Below are 27,115 nucleotides of genomic sequence, written 5' to 3'. Positions count from 1 at the left end.
CAGGTGATGAGCCTTGAGTTTCGATTTCCGGAGGCTGTTCGCCTTTTGTTTCTGATGGTTCTTCAAGACTGGAGTCATGGTACAATTTCAGCTGACGGGAGGGAACCCAAACAGTTTGTTGGTCCTTTCCTGGGGAGACACAAGCAAAACCCCTATGCCATGTTATTACAGTGCTTAATTCCCATTTATTAGTTTTTGTGTCCTTCCACCATACTCTCTTGCCTTTTTGTGGGTCAAATTTGTTACCAGTAAAGTGTCGTTCTGCTGCTGTGAAAGGTTGGTTCTTAGCCAAATTTTAAAAATTTAATGTGAACAGAGCTAAATTTATCTGAGCATGGGGAGCACTGGCATCCCCTTTCTTTTTGTTATCTTGCTTGCAAAGCTGGTCTTTGAGAGATTTATTAGCTCATTCCACCAGCACCTGTCCTTGAGAATTATAGGGAATTCCAGTAGTGTGATTAATGTCCCATGCTTGAGTGAACTTCTTAAAGGCAATGCTGGTATAGCTGGGACCATTATCAGCTTTAAGCTTGGTGGGGCAGCCCATAACTGAGAAACAGGAAAGCACATGTCGTTTAACATGAGTAGTACTTTCTCCTGTTTGGCACATAGCCCCGAGGAAGAGGGAAAATGTGTCCACTGTTAACATGCAGGAAAGAAAATCTCCCAAAAGCTGGAAAGTGGGTTATGTCCATTTGCCAGACGGCGTTGGGGGAAAGTTCTCGAGGATTAACTCCCGAGGGAAGCGGCTGTAAAATTAACACTTGTTAATTTTAAGTGAGAGGAGGAACTTGAGAGGAGGAACTTGCTTCAGAGTCCTGCAGCATTGGCATGAGTTAGGGCATAAAAATTTTGCACGGCGGTAAAAATGGGTGCAACTAAAGCATCAATTCTGGCGTTGGCTGCCAAAAGAGGTCCTGGAAGAGATGTATGAGCTCGAATATAAGTAATGTAAAAGGGAGCAGAGTGCGCTCTGAGAATTGCCTGAAACCTTTGAAAAAGTGAAAGTAAACTTTCATCAGGGAAAACGTAATTAGCGCCGTTTCTATGTTGTGCATAACATGCACGACGTATGCAGAATTGGAAACAATGTTGACAGGTTGAGAAAATCCTCAAGGACAGCCGTAACAGCGATAATTTCAGCTCGCTGTAGAGAAATAGATCCTGTGTTAAGAACGCATTCTTGTGGCCCTGTGTATGCAGCACAGCCATGAGAGGAAGCGTCAGTAAAAAGAGTAACAGCTCCAGTTAGTGGAGTACTTTTAGTAATGTTAGGTAAAATCCAGGAAGCGAGTTTTAGGAACTGGAACAATATTACATTAGGGTAATGATTGTCAATTATACCAGGGAACCTGGCCAGATTTACTTGCCAAGCAACAGTTTGTAAAAGCTTGTCAAACTTGCCGGGCGCGGTGGCTCACGCCTGTAATCCCAGCACTTTGGGAGGCCGAGGCGGGCGGATCACAAGGTCAGGAGATGGAGACCACGGTGAAACCCCGTCTCTACTAAAAATACAAAAAATTAGCCGGGCGCGGTTGTGGGCGCCTGTAGTCCCAGCTACTCGGGAGGCTGAGGCAGGAGAATGGCGGGAACCCGGGAGGCGGAGCTTGCAGTGAGCCGAGATCGCGCCACTGCACTCCAGCCTGGGCGACAGAGCGAGACTCCGTCTCAAAAAAAAAAAAAAAAAAAAAAAAAGCTTGTCAAACTTGTTGACGGTTTAATGGAACAATAATTTTTTCGAGATTTCTGTCCCGAAAGTAATAAAAAGATGGGAGCAGGCTTGTCCAATAAGGTTAGAAATTTGGTCAAGGTAAATAGTAAGTGTCCTTAGAGAGTTATGGGGAAGAAAACACCATTCAATTAAATCCTGTTCTTGAGTAATAATTCCTGTTGGAGAATGTTCAGTGGGAAAAATTAAAATAATAAAAGGTAATTTGGGATTGAATCTAGTGAACTGAGACCATTGCACTGTTTGTCCAACCAATCATAACTCAGACTCAGTTTCACGTGTGAGGAACCTTTTACTGTGCAAATCTGGATCCCCTTGTAATGTGGTTAACAGGTGAGACATAGCATATGTAGGGATGCCCAAAGAAGGGCAAATCCAATTAATATCTCCAAGTAATTTTTTTTTTTTTTTTTGAGACGGAGTCTCGCTCTGTCGCCCAGGCTGGAGTGCAGTGGCACGATCTCCGCTCACTGCAAGCTCTGCGTCCAGGTTCATGCCATTCTCCTGCCTCAGCCTCCCAAGTAGCTGGGACTACAGGTGCCCACCACCACCCCCAGCGAATTTTTGTATTTTCAGTAAAGACAGGGTTTCACCGTGTTAGCCAGGATGGTCTCAATCTCCTGACCTCGTGATCCACCCACCGCGGCCTCCCAAAGTGCTGGGACTACAGGCGTGAACCACTGCGCCCCGCCCAAGTAATTTTTGAAAGTCATTTAAAGTTTTTAAGGAGTCTCTCCTAAGCTGGACCTTTTGTGGTTTAATCACCTTGTCTTCTAATTGCATGCCCCAATATTGAAAAGGAGAAGTTCGAATTTTCTCTGTGCAATAGTCAAACCTGCATCTGAAATGGCCTATTGAATCACAGAAAAGTAGGAAATCAAAATGGCGTACGTGGGGGCCACGCAGAGAATATCATTCATATAGCGAATGAAGTAACATTGGGAAAACTGATCCCTAACTGGGTGAAGCACGTGCCCCACAAAGTACTGACAAATCGTGGGACTGTTATGCATGCCCTGTAGCAAGACTTTCCAATGGAGGCATGCAGCTGGAGTGATATCGTTGAGGGAAAGAACCGTAAAAGCAAATTTGTCAAAGTCCTGAGAGGCTAGTGGAATGTTAAAAAGGCAATCTTTAAGATCTATGATGATTAGAGGCCAATACTCAGGGAGCATGGAGGGGGAGAGGAAACCAGGTTGCAACATCCCCATAGTTGAAGTACTGCATTAACTGCCCTGAGATCAGTGAGCGTCCTCCATTTTCCAGGTTTCTTTTGGATAGCAAAGACAGGTGAATTCCATGGAGAAAAACATTCCTCAATGTGTCCCAATTCTAACTGTTCCAGGACTAAATTATGGAGCACCTCCGGCTTATTTTTTTGGGAGTGGCCACTGATCCACCCAAACCAGTTTCTGAGTTTTCCAAGTTAAAGGGATGGGATCTGGAGGCTTTTTTTTTTTTCAAGACAGTTTCGCTCTTTTTGCCAAGGCTGGAGTGCAATGGCGCAATCTCGGCTCACTGCAACCTCCGCCTCCCAGGTTCAAGCGATCCTCCTGCCTCAGCCTCCCGAGTAGCTGGGATTACAGGCATGCGCCACCACCCTGGCTAATTTTGTATTTTTAGTAGAGACAGGGGTTTCTCCATGTTGGTCAGGCTGGTCTTGAACTCCCGACCTCAGGTGATCCACCTGCCTCGGCCTCCCAAAGTGCTGGGATTACAGGTGTGAGCCACCATGCCTGGCTAGATCTGGAGGCTTGATAGTGACTGCTTCTAAAAATAACCAAGCCCTTTGGGGTCAAATTTATAGGAAAGTTGAATAGGTTCAGTAATACCCCGGGCTGATTTCCCCAGACCAGTACCTTGAACAAATCCCATTTTTTCCATAATGTTTTTACTTTGCTCACTGTAAGTAGCATGTGGAAATGAAATTTGTGCATCCACTGTTGTAAAAGATCTCTTCCCCAGAGATTAACTGGAATAGGTGTAATTAGAGGTCGAATAGTATTGCGGGATCTGGCCAGTAGCCTGCAATGCAACGGGGCTCCCTCTTTGTTCCCAGGCAGATCAAAGAAATAACAGACACACACAAGATAGTGAAAGCTGGGTCCAGGGGGCTCACTGCCTTCTGGTCCCGCGGTGCTGCCAATGCACTGGATATGCCAGCATTTATTATTAAGTTTAGTAAGGGTGGGGGTAGGTTAGTGAGGGATTTAGGGTCATTTGATTATGAGGTGAGATGGTCATGTGGGGATGAAGTAATTCTTTAACATAACATCTGTATGTAGAAGTACAGTATACAGAGGTAAGAATTTACAATATGTGTGCATCAGTAATTTCTAACAGAGCCTTAAAACAGAAGCACTGTCTTTCCATAACCTATGACTAGCAAGATATTAATCAGCAATAACAGTTGCAGCAAAAGCTGGTTACAAACAATCCATAGAAACAGGACATAAAGCTAGACAACCAGTTAGACCACAAATTCTCATAAGGGAGTATGCCTTAACCCTGAAGAGGTCTAGAAGGGCCGTGGCAAGATGAGGGCATTTATAGCCCTATCTTATCCATATGGACACACAGGCACCCCTCATGTGTCCGTTTATAGGCTCTCCACAAGGGTCGCATTCCATTCCCAGAGCTATGAACATCTGCTTTTCTGGGATAGGAATCTTGGTGATGTAAAACCTCCCTGACTGCACGTCCATTCATAGGCTCTCTGCAGGGGGAGGCACATCACAAGCCCTTGGCTCATTCTGGCAGTCCAACCTGGCATTGTCTTTATGCAATCCTGCATGCAATTTTGTATTTACAATAATCAGGAGCATTTCATCTTTTATTCCATAGAAATAGTTTCAGGGGGTCTCCCTACAGAATAGTACCAGTCTGTCCCTCCAGGCCATGACAACATAAAATAGTGGAACTTTCATAAGCCTCGGAGGCCTGACCAACTCCCACGAACCCGGTGGATGTGCATCCTTTGGGCCAGTCATGAGGCCATTGATGTAAAGCAATAATGGAAACAACAGCACTCGTGTCAATCATGCTCTCGAATTTCTTTCCCTGTATATGCATGGAACAAACAGGTCGGGTGTCAGAAATTTTGTTAGCCCAGTAAACCGCTTTACCGTGATTATCTGTACTCCCAAAACCTCCAATTCTTCTATGAGAACTGGATCTGAGTAGAATGTATGGCAGAAGAAGTTGAGCAATTCGATCTCCTGCAGAAGCTTGCCAAGGAACTGTAGAACTAACAATAATGTGTATTTCCCCAGAGTAATCAGAATCAATCACACCAGTATGTACCTGAGCACCTTTTAAATTTAAGCTTGAGGGACTGAGCAATAAACCAACAGAGTCAGGCAGCAAGGGTCCAAAAACACCCGTGGGAACAGCGATTGGTGGCTCTCCAGGCAAAAGGGAAATGTCCTTAATAACTCCCATGCTGGAGTGCAGTGTCATGACCACCGCTCACCGCAGCCTCGACCTCCCAGGCTGAAGCCATCCTCCCACCACAGACTCCACAGTAGCTGGCCCTGCAGTCATATGCCACCATGCCCAGCTAATTTTTGTATTTTTTCTAGACAAAGTGGTTTCACCATGTTGCCCAGGCTAGTTTTGAACACGTGGGCTCACGTGACCCACCTGTCTTGGCCTCTGAAAGTGCTGGGATTACAGGCCTGAGACACTGCATCTGATCTCATCATAAATTTGATATTTCTTCTTGTTTCAATTTTAGCAGAATTTATATTGCTTTGATAGAGTCTCTTTTCAAACTCATGTCTTATCCTTCTGAGTGCCATAAACTAGAGTGTGTTCAGACTTGTTATAACAGACTTGTACCAGGTTATTTTGTTGCAAAAACTGAAATTCATGCACAATTTTCTCATAATACATATTTTTCCATGAACATCTTCAAGATCCCTTGTACTAGAAAACTGTATTAAAGAGGACATTTAAAAACTGTAGATATTGAAGTGCCACTTATTTCTGGGATGCAAGGATGGTTCAACATATTCAAGCAAATCAATGTGATATATCACTCGAACAGAATGAATGATGAAAACCACATCATCTCAATAGATGGATAAAAAGCATTTCACATAATTCAAAATCCAGTCATCATAGAAATCCTAAACAAAATAGATAGAGAAGGAAATTTAACTCAACAATAGAAAGATCATCTGTGAAATGACCAATGAGTAAACAGTCAAGCAGGGAAAATGGAATGCTTTTCCTGTAGGATCTCACATGATGCAAGAATTCTCTCACCCCTTCTATTCAATCAATACTGGCTGTCCTAGCCAGAGCAGTGAAATAGCAGAGGAAATAAAACTCATCCAAATTGGAACAAAAGAAGTAAAAATATTTGTTTGTAGATGACATGATCTTCTATGCAGAAAATCACAAAGAGTCAACCAAAATACTACTGGAACTAGGTAACATATTCAGTAGATTTGCACAATACATTATCAGCACCAAAAATTAGTTGAATTTCCATACTCTAACAATAAACAATTTTAAAAGAAAACTTTAAGACACTTCCATTTGCTGGAGAACTTAAGGAAAGAAATACTGGTGGGTGCAGTGGCTGACGCCTGTAATCCCAGCACTCTGGGAGGCCGAGGCAGGCGGATCAAGAGGTCAGGAGATCGGGACCATCCTGGCTAACACAGTGAAACCCCATCTCTACTAAAAAATACAAAAAATTAGCTGGGCATGGTGGCGGGCACCTGTAGTCCCAGCGAATTGGGAGGCTGAGGCAGGAGAATGGCGTGAACCCAGGAGGCGGAGCTTGTAGTGAGCCGAGATCGCGCCACTGCACTCCAGCCTAGGCAACAGAGTGAGACTCCGCCTCAAAAAAAAAAAAAAAAGAAATACTTAGAAATAAACGTAAAAAGTCAGAAGTTTGTACCTTGAAATCTATAAACATTGATTGAAATGATTAAAAACGTAAGAGCTACAACCCATATTGATTGGAAAAATTAATATTGTTAAATGATTATATAACCCAATGTTATTTAGATTCAACACGATACCCATAAAAATCCCTATCAGTTTTTGTTAAAGACACAAAAAAGAGGCTGGGAAGATGGTTCACATCTGTTGGCCAGGCTGATCTCAAACTCCTGACCTCAAGTGGTCTACCCAACTTGGCCTCCCAAAGCACTTGGATTACAGATGTGAGCCACTGTGCCTGGCCCAATCCTCTTAAGATAAACACTTTAAGGTCAATTAATGCTTGAACTCAACGTTAAGTCAACTCAAACTCAAGTCAATGCTGAATTGACTCTAATGTCAATTAATGCTTGATCGTTTACTCTACTCATTGCATTTGGCACAACTACCTCCAACATGAATTTTCTGATATTCTGCAAGGAGAGAACTCAGACTGAAGACCTTGGCACATTGATGACATTTCTAAGATTTCTGTCCAGTATGCATTCTCTGACGTCTAATGAAGTGTGAAGTGAAGGCTTTGCCACAAACATCACACTTGTGAAGTTTTTCTCTTGTATGAATTCTCCTATGTTTTGCATAAGATGAAGCTTGACTGAAGACCTTGCCACAGTCATGACATTTGTAAGTTTCTCTCCAGCATGAGTTTGCTGATGAACCGTAAGGTATGAACGATGTCTGAAAAGTTTGCCAAATTTATTACACTAGTATGATCTATCTTCATTATGGATTCTCCAATGATTCACAATGTCGGTAGGGTTACTGAAAACTTTGTGACAATCATTGCATTAGTAAAGTTTTCTTACACCATGGATTGCCTGATGGTAAACAAGTGTTGACTGCCCACTAAAGACTGTCACGCTGATTACACTTGTAAGGTTTATCTCCAGTGTTAATCCTAGGATATTGTGCCAGGTGTGAATCATGCCTGAAAGCCTTGTCACAAACTTACATTTTTATGGTTTCTCTCCAGTATGAATTCTCCTGTGTCTTTCCAGGTTTGATGTGCGACTGAAAACTTTCTGACATTCTTCATATTTGTAAGCTTTCTCTCCAGTATGAATTCTCCTGTCATTCCAGGCTTGATTTGCGACTGTAAACTTTGTCACATGGTTTGCATTCCAAAGGTTTCACTCCAGTATGAATTCTATGATGACGTGCAAGGTGTCCTTGGTGATTAAAAACCTTACCACATTCATTACACTTGTAAGGTTTCTCTCCACTATGAAGTCTATGATGGCATGTAAGGTATGACTTCTGACTAAAGGTCTTGCCACACTCATTACACTTGTAAGGTTTCTCTCCAGTATGAAGTCTACGATGGCATGTAAGGGGTGTCTTCTGACTAAAGGTCTTGCCACACTCATTACACTTGTAAGGTTTCTCTCCCGTATGACGTCTACGATGGCATGTAAGCGCTGACTTATGAGTAAAGGTCTTGCCACACTCATTACACTTGTAAGGTTTCTCTCCAGTATGAAGTCTACAATGGCATGTAAGGGATGACTTCCGAGTAAAGGTCTTGCCACACTCATTACACTTGTATGGTTTCTCTCCAGTATGTCTCCTATGTCCTTCAAGGTCTAATTTCAAATGGAAAGCTTTGTCACATTCTTCACATTTGTAAGGTTTCTCTCCAGTAGGAAGTCTATGATGGCACGTAAAGGATGAGATCCAGCTGAAGGTCTTGCCACACTCAGTACACTTGTAAGGATTCTCTTCAGTGTGAATTTTCTGATGTATTCCAAGGTTTGATTTGAAACTGTAAGCTTTGTCACATTCCTCACATTTGTAAGGTTTCTCTCCAGTATGAAGTCTACGATGGCATGTAAGGCGTGACTTCTGACTAAAGGTCTTGCCACAGTCATTACACTTGTAAGGTTTCTCTCCAGTATGAATTCTATGATGGCACGTAAGGTGTGACTTCTGAGTAAAGGTCTTGCCACAGTCATTACACTTGTAAGGTTTCTCTCCAGTATGAAGTCTATGATGGTATGTAAGGCGTGACTTCTGACTAAAGGTCTTGCCACAGTAATTACACTTGTAAGGTTTCTCTCCCGTATGAAGTCTACGATGGCATGTAAGCGATGACTTATGACTAAAGGTCTTGCCACAATCATTACACTTGTAAGGTTTCTCTCCGGTATGAAGTCTACGATGGCACGTAAGGGATGACTTCCGAGTAAAGGTCTTGCCACACTCATTACACTTGTAAGGTTTCTCTCCAGTAGGAAGTCTACGATGGCACGTAAGGGATGACATCCAGCTGAAGATCTTGCTGCACTCATTACACTTGTAAGGATTCTCTTCAGTATGAATTTTCTTATGTATTCCAAGGTTCGATTTGAAACTGTAAGCTTCGTCACATTCCTCACATTTGCAAGGTTTCTCTCCAGTATGAAGTCTACGATGGCATGTAAGGTATGACTTCAGACTAAAGGTCTTGCCACACTCATTACACTTGTACAGTTTCTCTCCAGCATGAATTCTCCTATGTCTGTCACGGCTTGATTTGAAACGGAAAGCTTTGTCACATTCTTCACATTTGTAAGGTTTCTCTCCAGTATGAAGTCTATGATGGTCTGTAAGGTATGACTTCTGACTAAAGGTCTTGCCACAGTCATTACACTTGTAAGGTTTCTCTCCAGTATGGAGTTTACGATGGTATGTAAGGGATGACTTCTGACTAAAGGTCTTGCCACACTCATTACACTTGTAAGGTTTCTCTCCAGTATGAAGTCTACGATGGCATGTAAGGTATGACTTCTGACTAAAGGTCTTGCCACAGTCATTACACTTGTAAGGTTTCTCTCCAGTATGATGTCTACGATGGCATGTAAGGGATGACTTCTGAGTAAAGGTCTTGCCACACTCATTACACTTGTATGGTTTCCCTCCAGTATGAATTCTGCTATGTCCTTCAAGGTCTAATTTCAAACAGAAAGCTTTGTCACATTCTTCACATTTGTAAGGTTTCTCTCCAGTAGGAAGTCTATGATGGCATGTAAGGGATGACATCCAGCTGAAAGTCTTGCCACACTCATTATGCTTGTAAGGATTCTCTTCAGTATGAATTTTCTTATGTATTCCAAGGTTTGATTTGAAACGGTAAGCTTTGTCACATTCTTCACATTTGTAAAGTTTCTCTCCAGTATGAAGTCTACGATGGCACATAAAGTATGACTTCAGACTAAAGGTCTTGCCACACTCATTACACTTGTACAGTTTGTCTCCAGCATGAATTCTCCTATGTCTTTCAAGGCTTGATTTGAAACGGAAAGTTTTGTCACATTCTTCACATTTGTAAGGTTTCTCACCAGTGTGACATCTATGATGGCATGCAAGGTCTCGCTTCCGATTAAAGACCTTGCCACATACATCACATTTAAATGGTTTCTCTCCTAAATGGATTATCTGATGTTTCCTTAGGAGTGAGCTATAATTATAGACTTTCCCACTCTTATTGCATTGGAAAGATCTTTCTCTCACTTGTACTTCCTGTTTTTGTGTGAGTAATGAAGTATTCAGGAAATTATTCCCATAGTTATTAGAAATATGGGTTTTGGGATTACAAGAAATTCTTTGGGCAGATGAAACTGAGGAAGCATCGTTGATAGACTTTTCAACTTGATTATCAATTTTCTGTTCGGTGTGGAATATGTGCAGTTCAGGCAGATGCGAATGAAAGTTTAATCCAAACTGATCTTTAATAGGTTTGTTTCCAGCATGACTTTGATCATATCGGTCTGTACTACATGTCAACATTTTTATTTTTGTCATGGGTGCTTCATGGTCATTTCTTTCATCTTCTTGCCACTGAAAGTCAACATCATGAATATGTTTATGAATATCCTGGAAGCAAAAATCTCCAATGTGATGGCTTTCATGTCTTTGCAATGTCCCTGTGTGGAACACTTCTCTATTGCCTTGCGCTGTTGACAAGACCTCCTTCATTGTGCATTTGGAAGAGATATCTATAAAGTATAAACACCAAATGGTTTCAAATTAAGTACAGATGGTAAATAATGCTGAAATGTGTAAATATGACACACACAAAAATACTTATTTTAAACTTTCCAAACATGACCCTCAAAGCTTAGGAACAGAAAAGCATAAGATTCTTTAACAAATAAAGAGCTGTTACATGTGCTTCAAATTACTTTTACGGAAGCCGGTTTCCAATATCGTGACAAAACAATGACAGGGCACAAACGTGTAGCCTAAAGTAAGGAATATTTTTCCATTGTGACCCTAAAATGTCTCACAGTTTGTAAAAAACATATCACTGTCACATCAATGTAAAGTATATATTATTCATATTTACAGCATATTTACTGTATACAAATAAATGCTACAGGACCACATGATATACTATATTGGTAAATAATCCACAACGAGCTCATGTGAGGATAACCAAAATCAATGGAAATTCTGTATTGTCAAACAATCATAGCACTGAGAAGATAAGAAAAGATTACAAAATTTAGCCAGGCATGGTGGCCCACATCTGCAGTCCCACCTACTCGGGAGGCTGAGGCACAAGAATTATTTGAACCCAAGACGCAGAGGTAGCAGTGAGCCGAGATTGCACCACTGCACTTCAGCCTGGGCGACAAAGCGAGACTCCATCTCAAAAAACAAAACAAAACAAAAGTTAATACAATGTTTTTCTGAATAACTGTCATGAAATTACCTATGTCCTTGCAGAAAAGGCACGTTATGACATTTTTTAAAAAATTCTTTATTTTTATATTTTTGAGATGAAGTTTCACTCTGTCATAACCAGTTGGAATTCAATGGCCCAATCTCGGCTCACTGCAACCTCCGCCTTTTGAGTTCAAGCCATTCTCCTGCCTCAGCCTCCTATGTACTTGGGATTACAGGCACACACCACCATGCTTGGCTAATTTTTGTATTTTCAGTAGAGATAGGGTTTCAACATCTGGCCAGGCTGGTCTCAAACTTTTCACCTCAAGTGATCCACTCGCCTCAGCCTCCCAAAGTCCTGGGATGACATGTGTGAGCCACAGCATCTGGTGGCACTTTGTGACATTAACTAGTGGACTGTGCATACCACATGCTGAAAAGCCTTATGTACAGATATAAAAATTAATTAGTAAAACATTGTAACCCATAAAACCAGCAAGCAAATAATAAGTACATTTATACAACCTGCAAAATTCTAAACAATTCGCTGTTTAAAAAAACGCCAAACTTCTACTTACCACCAGCACACAACATAAGAATGGAAATACATGTTAAGATCACTACCTTCTGATTTATGATGTCAAAAAGTACACAACATTATAAGGAATAAGAATTGACTAACGGCCGGGAATGGTGGCTCAGGTCTATAATCCCAGCACTTTGGGAGGCTGAGGCGAGAGGATTATGAGGTCAGGAGTTCAAGAGTAGCTTGGCCAACATGGTGAAATCCCAACTCTACTAAAAATACAAAAAAATTTGCTGGGTATGGTGGCAGGTGCCTGTAATCTCAGCTACTTGGAAGGCTGAGGCAGGAGAATCGTTTTAAACCAGGAGGTGGAGGTTGCAGTGAGCCGAGATTGCACCATGGCACTCCAGCCTGAGTGAGAGGGTGAGACTTCATCTCAAAATAAATAAATAAATAAATAATTGACTAATAGTGTCAGAGGGTGCAATTATGATGTCACAACTACATTTATAAAACAGCCAGGCAATACAGCAATTCTATATATGTATGCATTGTTGGCCTTAATTATCTAGTTCACTATTCACAAATTATAAAACGTAGGCCGGGCGCGGTGGCTCAAGCCTGTAATCCCAGCACTTTGGGAGGCCGAGACGGGCGGATCATGAGGTCAGGAGATCGAGACCATCCTGGCTAACACAGTGAAACCCCGTCTCTACTAAAAAATACAAAAAACTAGCCGGGCGAGGTGGCGGGCGCCTGTAGTCCCAGCTACTCGGGAGGCTGAGACAGGAGAATGGCGTAGACCCGGGAGGCGGAGCTTGCAGTGAGCTGAGATCCGGCCACTGCACTCCAGCCTGGGCAACAGAGCGAGACTCTGTCTCCAAAAAAAAAAAAAAAAAAAAAAAAAAAAAAAACGTAGAATGTGTACTGGGAAAATTTTTAAACTGAGATCAGAGAAAACGTTGTATAAATCAAATTGCACAATAAAAACATAAAAAATATGATGCAGGCTCCCTGGTCTGAATGTTCCTATTGTCAAAAAGCCGTGTTCAGAGTTCTTATTCTCCAATAGGATGTTCTGCAGATGCGGCCTTTGAGAGAATTTGGTCATGGGTGTTGAATACTGGTGAACAAGTCTTGCGCTTTCATAAAAAGAGATATTAAGGAGCCCATTTCCTGTTCGTCTTTCCCCCATGTCAGGACACGGCAGGAAGATGGCTGGGCTAAACCACGAAGAAGGCTCTCACCAGGAACAATTTGACTGGCACCTTGCTCTTGGATTTCCCCCTTTCCAAATTCATGAGAAATAATTTTCTATGTCTGAAGCCTCCCAGTTCAAGCTATCTCTTTTGCTGTTTGTTTTTGGGACCGAGTCACACTCTGTCACCCAGGCTGGAGTGTAGTGGCACGATTCTCTTGCCTCAAGAGATTCTCTTGCCTTAGCACAGAGTCTTACTTTGTCGCCTGGACTGGAGTGCTGTGGGGCAATCTTGGCTCACTACAACCTCCACCTCCCCGGTTCAAGTGATTCTCCTGCCTCAGCCTCTCAAGTACTTGGGATAACAGCCATGTGCCACCACGCCTGGCTAATTTTTGTATTTTTAGTAGAGACGGGGTTTCACCATGTTGGCCAGGCTGGCCTTGAACTCCTGAACTCAGGTGATCTGCCCCTCTCAGCCTCCCAAAGTGCTGGAATTACAGGCTTGAGCCACCACGCCTGGCCAATTTCTTGTATTTAGTAGATTTGAGGTTTCACCATGTTGGCCAGACTGGTCTCAAACTCCTGACTTCAAGTGATCCACCCACCTTGGCATCCCAAACTACTGGGATTAGAGGTGTGAGCCACCTTGGCTGGCCAGTCTAAGCTACTTCTGTCAGTGAAATGATTGAGTCAGGAACAGGAGCATCTCATCATCAACATCACCAAAGGCTGACAAATCTGATTAAACAAAGGAAGTTTAGAGCCTGTTCTATAAATCTTGCAATACTTGAAGCCATTTATAGCAATAACGTGTTTTAAAAATTTCGAGGCTGGCCAGGCATGGTGGTTCATGCCTGTAATTCCAGCACTATGGGAGGCTGAGGCAGGAGGATCATGAGGTATGGAGATCAAGACCATCGTGGCTAACAGGGTGAATCCCTGTTTCTACCGAAAAAAAAGAAAAAAGAAAAAATTAGCCAGGTGTGGTGGCATGTGCCTGTAGTCCCAGCTACTTGGGAGACTGAAGGAGAAGAATCACTTGAATCTGGGAGGCAGATGTTGCAGTTAGCCAAGATCGCACCACCACACTGCAGCCTGGGTGACAGACTGAGACTCTGTCTTAAGAATAAAAAAAAGAAAGAAATGAAAAAACTCTAAAGAGTAACTCCAACCCACAAACATATATAAAGTTCTCCAGTAAAGGTAAATAAAATGACAGACAGGCTGGACGTGGTGGTTCACATCTGTAATCCCAGCAGTTTAGGAGGCCAAGGTTGAGGGATCACTTGAGGATGGGGGTTCAAGACCAGCATGACCAAAAAGGAGAAACCCTGTGTCTATTAAAATACAAAATTAGCCAGGCGTGGTGGCACATGCCTGTAATCCCAGCTACTTGGGACACTGAGGCAGGAGAATCGCTTGAACCCACAAGTTGGAGGTTGGAGTGTCCCGAGACTGTGCCATTGTACTCCAGCACGGGCGACAAGAACAAAACTTCATCTCATCAACAAATGAATAAATACATGAATAGGCAAATAAAAGGACAGATACAGAAACTGGTATAAGTGTACCTTTTCTCCATAATTCAACTTTTTTCTGTGATTTAGAAGAAAAAAGCATGAAAAAACACTGTACATATATGTTAATGAAAATGCAACACACACAGAAATAATTCTGACATAGATAAAGAGTTCTAGTGGATAAAGAATAGCTTTTGCAGGTTATGATTTTTTTTTCTTTTTTTTTTTTGAGACAGAGTCTCGTGCTGTCACCCAGGCTGGAGTGCAGTGGCGTAATGTTGGCTCACTGCAACTTCCACCTCCTGGGTTCAAGCAACTCTCCTGGGTTAGACTCTTGAGCAGCAGGATTACACGTGCCCACCATGGTGTCCAGCTAATTTTTGTATTTTTAGTAGAGACAGAGTTTCGCCATGTTAGCCAGGCTGGTTTTGAACTCCTGACCTCAGGTGATTTGCCTGCCTTGGCCTCCCAAAGTGCTGGGATTAGAGGCATGAGCCACTGGGGCACAAGAATCATTTGAGCCTGAGAGGCGGAGCTCACTGTGGTGAGCCAAGATCGTACCACTGCACTGTAGCCTTGGCAACAGAGTGAGATTCCAGCATAAACAAAGAAAGAAAAAAAGTAAATAGGAAGGGAGTCAAAGCATGTCTACACAAAAATGGAATTAAACCCAAAAATTAGGAAATGAGAAATGAAGAACAAAAAAAAAACTACAAGAAATACAGACAATATGTAACAAATTCACATAGGAAAGCTCTTCTCCATCAGTAATACTTGAACTGTAAGTATTTAACTCTGCATTCAGAAGGCAAAAACTGGCTGAATCAACAGGAACCAACTACATGTTGTCTACAAGAGACTTATAGACTCAGCCTTAAGGACACACACATGCAATTTTTTTTTTTTTTTTTTTTTTGAGACGGAGTCTCGCTCCGTCGCCCAGCTGGAGTGCAGTGGTGATCTTGGCTCAACGCAACCTCTGACTCCCGGGTTCGTGTGATTTTGTTGCCTCAGCCTCTCAAGTAGCTGGGATTACAGGCACGTGCCACCACATCCAGCTGATTTTTGTGTTTTTAGAAGAGACAGGGTTTCACCATGTTGCCCAGGCTGGTCTTGATCTCCTGACATTGTGATCCACCCAGTTTGGCTTCCCAAAGTGCTGGGATTACAGGCGTGAGCCACCAGGCCCGGCTGCACATATGCAAACATTTCAAAAATAAAAGCCAATGATTAGGTATGGGGGTTGGCGCCTGTAATCCCAGCTACTCGGGAGACTGAGGAGGATCTCTTGAGCCCAAGAGATCAGGACGAATTTCAACAACACAGCAGGACCCTGTCTGGAAAAAAAACAAACTAAAAAAGTTGCCTGACATGGTGGCATGCACCTGTACCAGCTACTGGGGGAGGCTGAGGTGGGACAATCACTAGAGCCAAGGAATTCAAGATTGCAGTGAGCCATGATCACACCATCGCACTCCACACTGGGTGACAGAGAGAGACACTGTATCTAAGAAAAAGAGAAAATATGGGCCAGGCACAGTGGCTCACACCTGTAATCCCAGCACTTTGGGAGGCCAAGGTGTGTGATCACGACATCAGGAATTCAAATTTGAGACCACCCTGGTTAACACGGTGAAACCCTGTCTCTACTAAAAAATAATACAAAAAATTAGCCGGGCATGTTGGTGGGCGCCTGTAGTCCCAGCTACTTGGGAGGCTGAGGCAGGAGAACCACATGAACCTGAAAGGCAGAGCTTGCAGCGAGCCAAGATTGTGCCATGGCACTCTAACCTGGGCAACAGAGCAAGACTCCGTCTCAAAAAAAAAAAAAAAGAAAAAAAGAAAGAAAGAAAATACAAAGATACGCAAAGGGCACATCCCCAGCAGGGAAGTTATCCTCACCCAGGGAAACCAGGTTCCTATAATTCTCCAACATCACGTCTCTGTATAGAGTCCTCTGAGCAGGGTCCAGGCATTTCCACTCCTCCTGAGAGAATTCTATGGCCACATCCTTGAACGTCAGTAAAACCTGAAATGAAAACACATTTTAAGGAAATGGTTATGGGAGGAGTTCTTATCTTTACAGAAAATGAGAAGAGGAGAGAAGGGAAAGTGTGGATTGAAATGCAGTGAATATTCTAGCAAATCTGAGTGAGGGATTTCTCACCACATTTTGTCTTGCCAGTTGTGTTTTACTAAACTTTTTTTTTTTTTTTTTTTTTTTTTGAGATGGCGTCTAGCTCTGTTGCCCAGGCTGGAGTGCAAAGGTGCAGTTTCTGCTCACTGCAACCTCCACCTTCCAGGATCAAGCGATTCTCCTGCCTTAGCCTCCTGAGTAGTTGAAATTACAGGCATGCACCACCATGACCAGTTAATTTTTGTATTTTTAGCAGAAACGGGCTTTCACCATATTGGCTAGGTTGGTCTCAAACTCCCAACCTTGTTATCTCTCTGACTCAGCCTCTCAAAGTGCTGGAATTACAGGTGCGATCCACCGTGCCTGGCCCAGAAACTTTTATTGACACACCAAGTGACACTCAGTATCTAGATGAGACAGAGTATGAGTGATGTCTTCAGCGATGACAACGTCCAGAGTGAAACATCAGAAACTAAAATCTGGCTGGGCACGGTGGCACATGCCTGTTAATCCCAGTCACCCGGGAGGCTGACACAGGAGAACTGCTTGATCCCATAAGCCAGAGGTTGCAATGATTTGAAATCATGCAACTGCACTCCAGCCTGGACAACGGAGACTCCATCTCAAAAAAAAAAAAATTAGCCGGGCATGGTGGCAGCCACCTGTGGTTCCTGCTACTTGGGAGCCTGAGGCAGGAGGATGGCTTGAGCCTGAGGGTGGAGCTTGCAGTGAGCTGAGATCATCCCACTGTGCTCCACCCTGGGCAACACGGTTAGACCCAGTCTCAAAATAAAAGAAAATACATGAAAACTAGATTACTCAAAGGATGAAAATCCATTATACATATATACGTCAACAAAATAATGAAACCTACACAGACTCACATAAAACTACATGTTAATACAAAGGGCTGTCATTTTCCCCAGATTTTCAAAATGGAAAAGTTGTTCAAAATATATACATTTGTGTGTGTGTATGTATGTATATGTATATGTGTGTGTGTATATTGTGTGTGTGGGTGTATATATATATAAAGACTTTAAAAATATAAAAAGTAGGGCCGGGCGCGGTGGCTCAAGCCTGTAATCCCAGCACTTTGGGAGGCCGAGGCGGGCGGATCACAAGGTCAGGAGATCGAGACCACAGTGAAACCCCGTCTCTACTAAAAATACAAAAAATTAGCCGGGCGCGGTGGCGGGCGCCTGTAGTCCCAGCTACTCAGGAGGCTGAGGCAGGAGAATGGCGGGAACCCGGGAGCCGAGATCGCGCCACTGCACTCCAACCTGGGCAACAGCGTGAGACTCCGTCTCAAAAAAAAAAAATAAAAAAAAAAAAATAAAAAGTAGCAAGTTATGTTGAACTGAAGAAGAATCCCATCTTGCTGGAAAAGGATACATTGGCAGTTGGGGGAGGGAAAATCTTGTCAGATCTAAGAAAACAGGAAATGCCCCATGTTAGAGGAAGCAATCACGCTTTCAACTGCCTGACCTGGAGGAATGTTCAGACATCTGTAGGAATGCAGGCGTGCGCAGAGGCAGCCCCTATGGCACTCCTTATACAGAGAAAAATTGCAAAGGACCCACTCACTTGTCATTCAGCTAATTTCCAATGCAGATGGCAAACAGCAAGCTAGCCACATTTACTAACGTGAGAACATGTAAATTTTCACAATTAGCAGCATCAAATATCAAAGTAAAATATTTACTGGAACATAAAGAAGAAAACAGACACTGTGGTCTACTTGAGGATGGAGGGTGGAAGGAGAGGAGCAGAAAAAATAACTACTGGGGGCCGGACAAGGTGGCTCATGCCTGTAATCCCACTACTTTGGGAGGCCGAGGCAGGTGGATCATGAGTCAGGAGTTCAAGATCAGCCTGGCCAACATGGTGAAACCCTGTCTCTATTAAAAATATAAAAATTAGCCAGGCATGATAGCAGGCCCCTGTAATTTCAGCTACTCAGGAGGCTGAGGCAGAGGAATCACTTGAACCCAGCAGGAGGAGGTTGCAGTGAGCTGAGATCATGCCATTATACTCCAGCCTGGGCAACAAGAGCAAAACTCAGTCTCAAAAAAGTAAATAAATTTAAAATAGCTATTGAGTATGGGGCTTAACACCAGAGTGATGAAATAATCTGTACAACAAATCCCGATGACACTAGTTTACCTGTGTAACAAACCTTCACATGTAGCCCCAAACCTAAAGTGAAAACACAAATATAATTTTTTTTTTTTTTGAGACGGAGTCTTGCTCTGTGCCTAGGTTGGAGTGCAGTGGCACAATCTCAGCTCATGACAATGTCCGCCTCCAAGGTTCAAGCGATTCTCCTGCCTCAGCTTCCTGAGTAGCTGGGATTATAGGCATGTGCCACCACACCCAGCTAATTTTTTGTTTGTTTGTTTGTTTGTTTGTTTGTTTGAGACAGAGTCTCGCTCTGTCGCCCAGGCTGGAGTGCAATGGCCGGATCTCAGCTCACTGCAAGCTCCGCCTCCCAGGTTTACGCCATTCTCCTGCCTCAGCCTCCCGACTAGCTGGGACTACAGGCGCCCGCCACCTCGCCCGACTAGTTTTTTGTATTTTTTAGTAGAGACGGGGTTTCACCATGTTAGCCAGGATGGTCTCGATCTCCTGACCTCGTGATCCGCCCGTCTCGGCCTCCCAAAGTGCTGGGATTACAGGCTCGAGCCACCGTGCCCGGCCTACCCAGCTAATTTTTGTAAAAAAGTTATTTGTTTTTAAATTTACCTCAGACTTTTCTCTAAAGTCTCATAATGATGCTGAAATACACGTGTATGAGACTTGCTCTGACAACTAGCTCCCCAGTGAGTTTGGAAAGAGGGTGGAGGATGTGACAGGGAAAGGAGATACCTTATGGCCAAGGGTCTAAGCTGCAGCTTTGCTTGGAGTTTTATCACAAAACAAATATATTCATTATGTGATGTTTAAATATAAAAATATACATTTAATAATAATCATTGGGGCTGGGCACAGTGGCTTGCACCTGTAAACCCAGCCCTCGAGGAGGGTGAGGTGGGCAGATCACCTGAGGTCAGTAGTTTGAGACCAGCCTGGCCAACATGGTGATACCTGTCACTAATAAAAATACAACAAAATTAGCTGGGCATGGTGATGCGTGCCTATAATCCCAGCTACTCGGGAGGCTGAGGCAGGAGAATCCTTCAACCCAGAAGGTGGAGGTTGCCATGAGCCAAGATCATGTCACTGCACTTCAGCCTGGGTGACAGAACAATACTTTATTTAAAGTAAAATAATATTATAATAATTATAATCATTTTTAATGAAAACACCTGTTTCACAAGTCTCTCCCCAGTAACAAACACCACAGTCTCCATGAGCCTAATGTGCTAAAAATGGCTTAATGAATCTCCTGCTATTATTGAGATTGATTTCATATTCTTAAAATAATGATGGAATAAAACATCTTCTATCGTTCATGTCTGTGTAATAACTTTCCATTCTAATTAGCAAGATTTTTGGAGTCAGAAACACAGTAACTCACTGAATTACCTAAAAACGTAGTATAAAATCAGGCAGAAACATTTCTCTATATTGGTCGCCTTTTCTAGAATTTACCACGTACTGTGTGCATATTAATACATGACTTCTGTTGCGGGAAGTCAGGGACCCTGAACAGAGGGACTGGCTGAAGCCATGGCAGAAGAACATAAATTGTGAAGATTTCATGAACATTTATTAGTTCCCCAAATTAATGCTTTTGTAATTTCTTACGCCTGTCTTTACTGCAATCTCTGAACATAAACTGTGAAGATTTCATGGACATTTATTGATAGACTTCTCCAATCAATACTCTTGAGATTTCCTATGCCTGTCTTTAATCTCTTAATCCCATCGTCTTCATAAACTGAGGATGTATGTCACCTTAGGACCCTGTGATGATTGTGTTAACTACACAAATTGTTCGTAAAACCTGTGTGTTTAAACAATATGAAATCTGGGCACCTTGAAAAGAAAACAGGATAACAAGGATGTTCAGGAGCAAGGGAGATAACCATTAGGTCTGACTGCCTGAGAGCCGGGCAGAACAAAGCCATATTTCTCTTCTTTCAAAAGCAAATAGGAGAAATATCGCTGAATTCTTTTTCTTAGCGAGGAACAGCTCTGAGAAGGAGAATGCGTTCCTAGGGGTAGACCTCTAAAAGGGCCGCCGCAGGAATGTCTGTCTTTTACGGTTCCACATAAGGGATGAAATAAGCCCCAGTCTCCTCTAGCGTTCCCAGGCCTATTAGGATGAGGAAATTCCCGCCTAGTAAATTTTTAGTGAAACTGGTTGTCTGCTCTCAAACCCTGTCTCCTGATAAGATGTTATCAATGACAATGCGGGCCTGAAACTTCAATAGCAATTTTAATTTCACCCTGGTCCTGTGATCTTGTTCTGCCTCAGTTGCCTTGTAACATTTTATTACCTTGTGAAGCACGTGATCTCTGTGACCCACATCCTATTCGTATACTCCCTCCCCTTTGAAAATCACTAATAAAAACTTGGTTTTGCAGCTTGGGGGGCATCACGGAACCTGCCGACATGTGATGTCTCCCCCAGATGCACAGCTTTCAAATTTCTCTCTTTGTACTCTTTCTCTTTATTTCTCAGACCGGCCAACACTTAAGGAAAATAGAAAAGAACCCACACTGAAATATCAGGTGCCAGGTTCCCGACAGACTTCCATTGGCAGTTGCTCTAATCCTGGTCTACAGAGAGCTGACAGTGCATCCAGAGGTGGTCCCAGCATTTCTGATAGGAAGGAGACACAAAAATCCACTGAAAATGTCATCTCACCTGAGGAAGAGCCATCCCTGACTCCTGGGCTTTCCTCTTCCTCTTCTGGGTTTCTTCCTCACATACGAAGATTCTTTAGCAGTCAATCCTGAAAGTTAGAAATATGTTGTTTATTGCTCAAATCCACACAACCCCTCCCTGTAACACAATGAAACATACAAAGGAGACCTCACCCTGGGAAATATGGTCCCCTCTACCGCCCACTTCACCAGGGACGATAAACTCTAACAGGAAAACTCCCACTTCTCTCGTGGAGGAGCCCACATACACACTGCAGCAGTGGGAACCTGGGCTGGAATGAGCTCCTCTTCAGGGTACAGACCCAGCCCTGACCAAACCCCATGCAGAGGCTGGGTGTGGTGGCTCATGCCTGTCATCCCAGCACTCTAGGAGGTCAAGGCACGTAGATCTCTTGAGCTCAGGAGTTTGAGAGCAGCCTGGGCAACATGGTGAAACCCCATTTCTACCAAAAACACAAAAACTTAGCCAGGCATGGTTGTGCACGTCTGTGTGTCTGTGGTCCCAGCTACTTAGAAGGCTGAGGTGTGAGAATCTCTTCAGTTCAGGAGTTTGAGACCAGCCTGGCCAACACGATGATACCCTGTCTCTACTAAAAATAGAAAAACTGAGCCAGGCACAGTGGCTCATGTCTGTAGTACTAGCAGTCTGGAAGGCCGAGAAGGGTGGATTACTCGAGGTCAGAAGTTCGAGACCAGCCTGGTCAACACGGTGAAACCCCTTCTCTACAAAAAATTTAAAAAGTAACTGGGCTTTGTGGGTGTCTGTAATCCCAGCTACTCAAGAGGCAGAGGTAAGAGAATTGCTTGAACCCAGGAGGTGGCAGTTGCACCGAGCTAAGATCATGCCACTGCACTTCAGCCTGAGTGACAGTGTGAGACTCAAAAATAAAATAAAATACAAATACAATAATTAGCTGGGTGTGCTGGCACACACTTGTAATCTCAGCTACTTGGGATGCTGAGGCACAAGAATCACTCGAACCCAGGAAATGGAGGTTGCAGTGAGCCAAGATCATGAGACTGCACTCACAGCCTGGGTAATAGAGACTATCTTAAAAAAAAAAAAAAAAGCAAGCATTTCTGATGTGATTGATGCAGAGGTAATAAAACGTTAAGTAACATGATAGAGAATGAAGGGCAGAGGGAACTTCAGATAGTGGTGGGAGGGCATGAGAGACAGCTCTGAGCCTAGACCTGAAGGAGGAGAAAAGGGACAGTGCTGTGATCATTTAGGGACATAGGGTAAGAGCAGGGACAATGACCTGAGACAGGAAGGGTTTTGATATCTGGGAAAACAGAAAAGCAAATGTGACTGCAGCAGAGGGAATCAGGAGAGGAGGGCAAGCTCCCAGGAGGAGGCTGGACACTGGCAGGGGCCCTGGACACAGGGCTGTGGAGCCACAGTGAGGAGTTGGGCTTTTGTCCTGGGGAACACAGGAAGCTGGTGGAGGGTTCCCTGCCAGGGACGGACATGACCTGGTTTAGATTTAGCTGTGATATCCTAATACAGAGAAAGGCCCCAAAGATTGTCTCTGTCTGAGTCTACACCTCTGTTTCTTCCATTCTTTCGCATTTTTAAAAAATTTATTTGATTTTATTTTTGGGGTATCTCAACTGCAAAGAGGCCTTCCTCTTTCACTAATCCTCCTCAGCAAAGACCCTTTACGGGTGTTGGGCTGGGGGATGGTCAGGTCTTTCCCTTCCCATGAGGCCATATCTCAGGCTACCTCAGTAGGGAGAAACCTTGGACAATATCCAGGCTTTCTTGGGCAGATGTCCATGCGGCCTTCTGCAGTGCATTGTGTCCCTGGGTATTTGAGACTGGAGAATGGTGATGATTTTTACCAGGCATACTGCCTGCAAACACATTTTTAACAAAGCACATCCCGCACAGCCCTAAATCTGTTAAACCTTTAGTCAACACAGCATATGTTTCTGTAAGCACAGGGTTGGGGCTAGGGTTACAGATTAACAGCATCTCAAGGCAGAAGAATTTTTCTTAGTACAGAATAAAATGGAGTTTCTTATGTCTTCTTCTTTCTATATAGACACAGCCACAGTCTGATCTCTCATTCTTTCCCCCACAAACACCTCATGGCTTGGATGGAATCCAGGGCTCAGGAAATAAAATCTCTCATGGCCTCTGGAATGTGCCTAGACTTGCTGGTTCCTTGCTTCTAGCACTTCCAGGCTCATAAAACGGTTGTATCTTAAACTAGAATAACATGTTCCCCATGATCTCAAGTAGCAGAACATGTTCCATATAAATGCTAAACCACACACCTATAGATCATGTGCTGGATGCACCACTTCCTTTCAACCCCCATGGCCTCACCACCTGCTTCTTTGACCACCAATAAATAGTGTGGGCTTCCAGAGTTCGGGTCTTTTGTAGCCTCCATACTAGCATTGGCCCCCTGGACCCACCTTATGCATCCTTAACTTGTCTTTTCTCATTCCTTTGACTCCACCGGACTTCATAGCCCCGATAGCCTGGTGTTGGGTGTGGCCACCGCAACAGTTTCATGCCAATCCATCCCATATTTCAACATTAGTCCAGAAGGGACCAGAGGGCCTTGAGGGAAGCATGCACTTAATAGCTCACAGCTCCATATTTTCACAGATGACAGAAGAAAAGAAAACTAAAAAATAGCCTAACTGGTTAAACTACATTTTGATGTTAAGGTAAAAGGTCACTGATATCTTTACCAGGTACACACTGACACAATCAATCTTCTGTATTAGGTACCAAAGTTTTCCAACAAATAATAAAGACTAGAAAGCATGCAGACCTTGACATGAACCAGACGCAACTAGTTTCAAACAGAAACTATTTTGAAACTGTTTTCTAAAAAATCTAACAAATTCTCGGGTCAACAGGAAAATAACTGGAAAATATACTTGTACAGAAAAAAAAATGATGTGAGCTGATTATAGTATGTGACAAAGGCATCTTTCAGAAGTGATTATTATTTTTACATCACAACATGCATTTTGAAGACATTATGCATTATGCTCACATTCCCTTAAATGTTGTTTTAAAAGTTCTCAAGTCTCTAGCCCAGCTGGAATCTCCAGGGAGAGGCAGAGACAGTTTGGTGAAAAAGAGGCAGGGGAGGAGGGGGTGGCAAAAAGAGAAAGCAGCCTTCCAGTTAAAGACCAGCCCTCAGTTAAGAGTCAGCTTCACACTGGGTGTAGTGGCTCATGCCTGTAATCCCAGCACTTCGGGAGGCCGAGGCGGGCGGATCACGAGGTCAGGAGATCGAGACTATCTTGGCTAACACAGTGAAATCCCGTCTCTACTAAAAAAGACAAAAAAATTAGCCGTGTGTGGTGGCGGACACCTGTAGCCCCAGCTACTCGGGAAGCTGAGGCAGGAGAATGGCGTGAACTCGGGAGGCAGAGCTTGCAGCGAGCCGAAATCGCGCCATTGCACTCCAGCCTGGGCAACAGAGCGAGATTCTGTCTCAAAAAAAAAAAAAAGAGTCAGCTTCGGGCAGGCTGGCCGCAGGTGGAGTCAGAGTCAGAGGGAGGAGCAGCAGCAGGGGGGACTGGGGCATTCTACATCTCACTCAGGTCAAGCAGAGTCTGGTCCCGCATCCTTGGTGTACAGAGGTGCTCCTCTTTGCTGCATTTCACTTTATCTTCCAAGTCATCAATTGTCTTTTCCAGTTTGACTACCAATCTCTCAGCAAACTCAGCACGGGTCTCTGCCTCCTTGAGATTATCAGTAAGAATCTTCACCTCTTCCTCACATTTGTCTTCTTTTTGAGAGTACTTTTCTTCAGCTACACTCAAGACACTTCAGGTTCTGGTCCATCAGTCTGATCTGCTCCTCCATCTCTCGCCAACACGACTCTGCCGGCTCAGCTTGTTCTTCTGTGCCTTCCGTGTCTCCTTCAATGATCACCGACTTACGAGTCACCTCTTCATACTTTCTGCCTCTTCTGCAATGTGCTTAGCTTCTTTGAGTTGGATTTCCTGGAGTTCCATCTTTTCTTCATCTTTGAAGGCCTGGTTTTCAATAACCTTTATACCTCTCTCACTCTCATCAGCAGCTTTTTCCACTTCTCCCAGCTTTTGCAGGGCAGTGGCCAGGCGCTCCTGAGCACAGTGCAGCTCCTCTTCAACCAGCTGGGTCCTATGGTTCAAGGAGGCCGCCTCAGCCTCGGCCTGTTCCCGGGCCCGCCTTTCTCCCTCAACTCCTTGCTGGAGGTGCTCAGCTCGCTCCTCTGCATCATCTGCCTGCTGCTGCAGAACCTGGATCTCACACTTCACTGTGTCGATGGTGGTGACCCCAGCCATGGTGCCCACCCAGCTACTACTCACGGTCCAGTTCCTGCTTCCTCCACTTAGCACTGCAGCCTCCTCTCTGTGATTAGGTATTAAAAAAGAAATTTTGAAAACTAAGATTTATCTCCGCTGGGCATGGTCGCTTTCGCCTATAATCCCAGCACTTTTGGGAGGCCAAGGCGGGTGGATCACCTGAGGTCAGGAGTTCAAGGCCAGCCTGGCCAACAGGGTGAAACCCATCTCTGCTAAGAGTACAAAAATTAGCTGGGCATGGGGGTGCGGGCCTGTAGTCCCACATATTTGAGAGTTTGAGGCAAAAGAATCGCTTGAAATCAGGAGGCAGAGGTGAACTGAGATCACGCCACTACCCTCCAGCCTGGGTGACTGCGTAAGATTCTGCCCCCCACCCCCCAAAAAAAAGAATAAAGAAAGAAATGAAGAGGAAACAGAAAGAAAATAAAGTAAATCTATTACACATGAGCACAAAAGCACTTTTGATGTCCCTTTTGTTTTTCATTTTATTTTTTGTTGCTTGTTTTTGTGAGATGGAGACTCACTCTCCCACCCAGGCTACAGTGCAGTGGCATGATTTTTGCTCACTGCAACCACTACCTCCCAGGTTTAAGTGATTTTCATGCCTCAGCCTCCCCATTAGCTATGACTACAGGTGTACACTACCACGCCTGGCTAACCTTTGTACTTTTAGTAGAGACCAGGTTTCACCATGTTGGCCAGGCTGGTCTTGAACTCCTCACCTTAGGTGACCCACTCACCTCCGTCTCCCAAAGTGCTGGGGTTACTGGCTGGAGCCACCACATTTTGATGTCCCTTGTAAAAAGTACTATGTAGGCAAGGTGTGGTGGCTTATCTCTGTAATCCCACTATTTTGGAAGGCCAAGGCAGAAAGATCCTCTGAGCTCAGGATTTTGAGACCAGCCTGGGAAACATAGTGAAACCCGTTTCTATTAAAAAAAATACAGCCGGGCGCGGTGGCTCAAGCCTGTAATCCCAGCACTTTGGGAGGCCGAGACGGGCGGATCACGAGGTCAGGAGATCGAGACCATCCTGGCTGACACGGTGAAACCCCGTCTCTACTAAAAAATACAAAAAAACTAGCCGGGCGAGGTGGCGGGCGCCTGTAGTCCCAGCTACTCAGGAGGCTGAGGCAGGAGAATGGCGTGAACCCGGGAGGCGGAGCTTGCAGTGAGCCGAGATCACGCCACTGCACTGCAGCCTGGGCGGCAGAGCGAGACTCTGTCTCAAAAAAAAA

At 44.0% G+C, this 27,115-nt stretch overlaps 1 protein-coding gene and 1 pseudogene across 3 annotated transcripts in view; both read right to left on the bottom strand.

Annotated features, from left to right (window-relative positions):
* Positions 1–42: 42 nt before the first annotated feature.
* The window catches only part of LOC139360455 (zinc finger protein 813-like), a 33,290-nt gene continuing 6,217 nt past the window's right edge, over positions 43–27,115 (bottom strand). For 2 of the 3 annotated variants that reach the window (XM_071087732.1, XM_071087731.1), the window contains 3 exons: positions 21,533–21,620; positions 16,482–16,608; positions 3,821–10,659 (listed from right to left, as the gene is read on the bottom strand). In XM_071087732.1, the coding sequence (XP_070943833.1) occupies positions 7,757–10,659; positions 16,482–16,608; positions 21,533–21,547 (3,045 nt within the window). In that variant the 5' untranslated portion in view covers positions 21,548–21,620 and the 3' untranslated portion in view covers positions 3,821–7,756. Of the gene's footprint in view, positions 130–3,820; positions 10,660–16,481; positions 16,609–21,532; positions 21,621–27,115 lie in introns of those variants that run through there. The other variant, XR_011617871.1, reaches the window with a different exon arrangement.
* LOC139360457 (tropomyosin alpha-3 chain pseudogene) lies at positions 21,627–27,055 on the bottom strand (annotated as a pseudogene).

This window comes from Macaca nemestrina, chromosome 20, assembly GCF_043159975.1.
Source record: "Macaca nemestrina isolate mMacNem1 chromosome 20, mMacNem.hap1, whole genome shotgun sequence".
Taxonomy (NCBI): Eukaryota; Metazoa; Chordata; class Mammalia; order Primates; family Cercopithecidae; genus Macaca; species Macaca nemestrina.
This window is presented reverse-complemented; position numbering and strand designations above follow the sequence as displayed.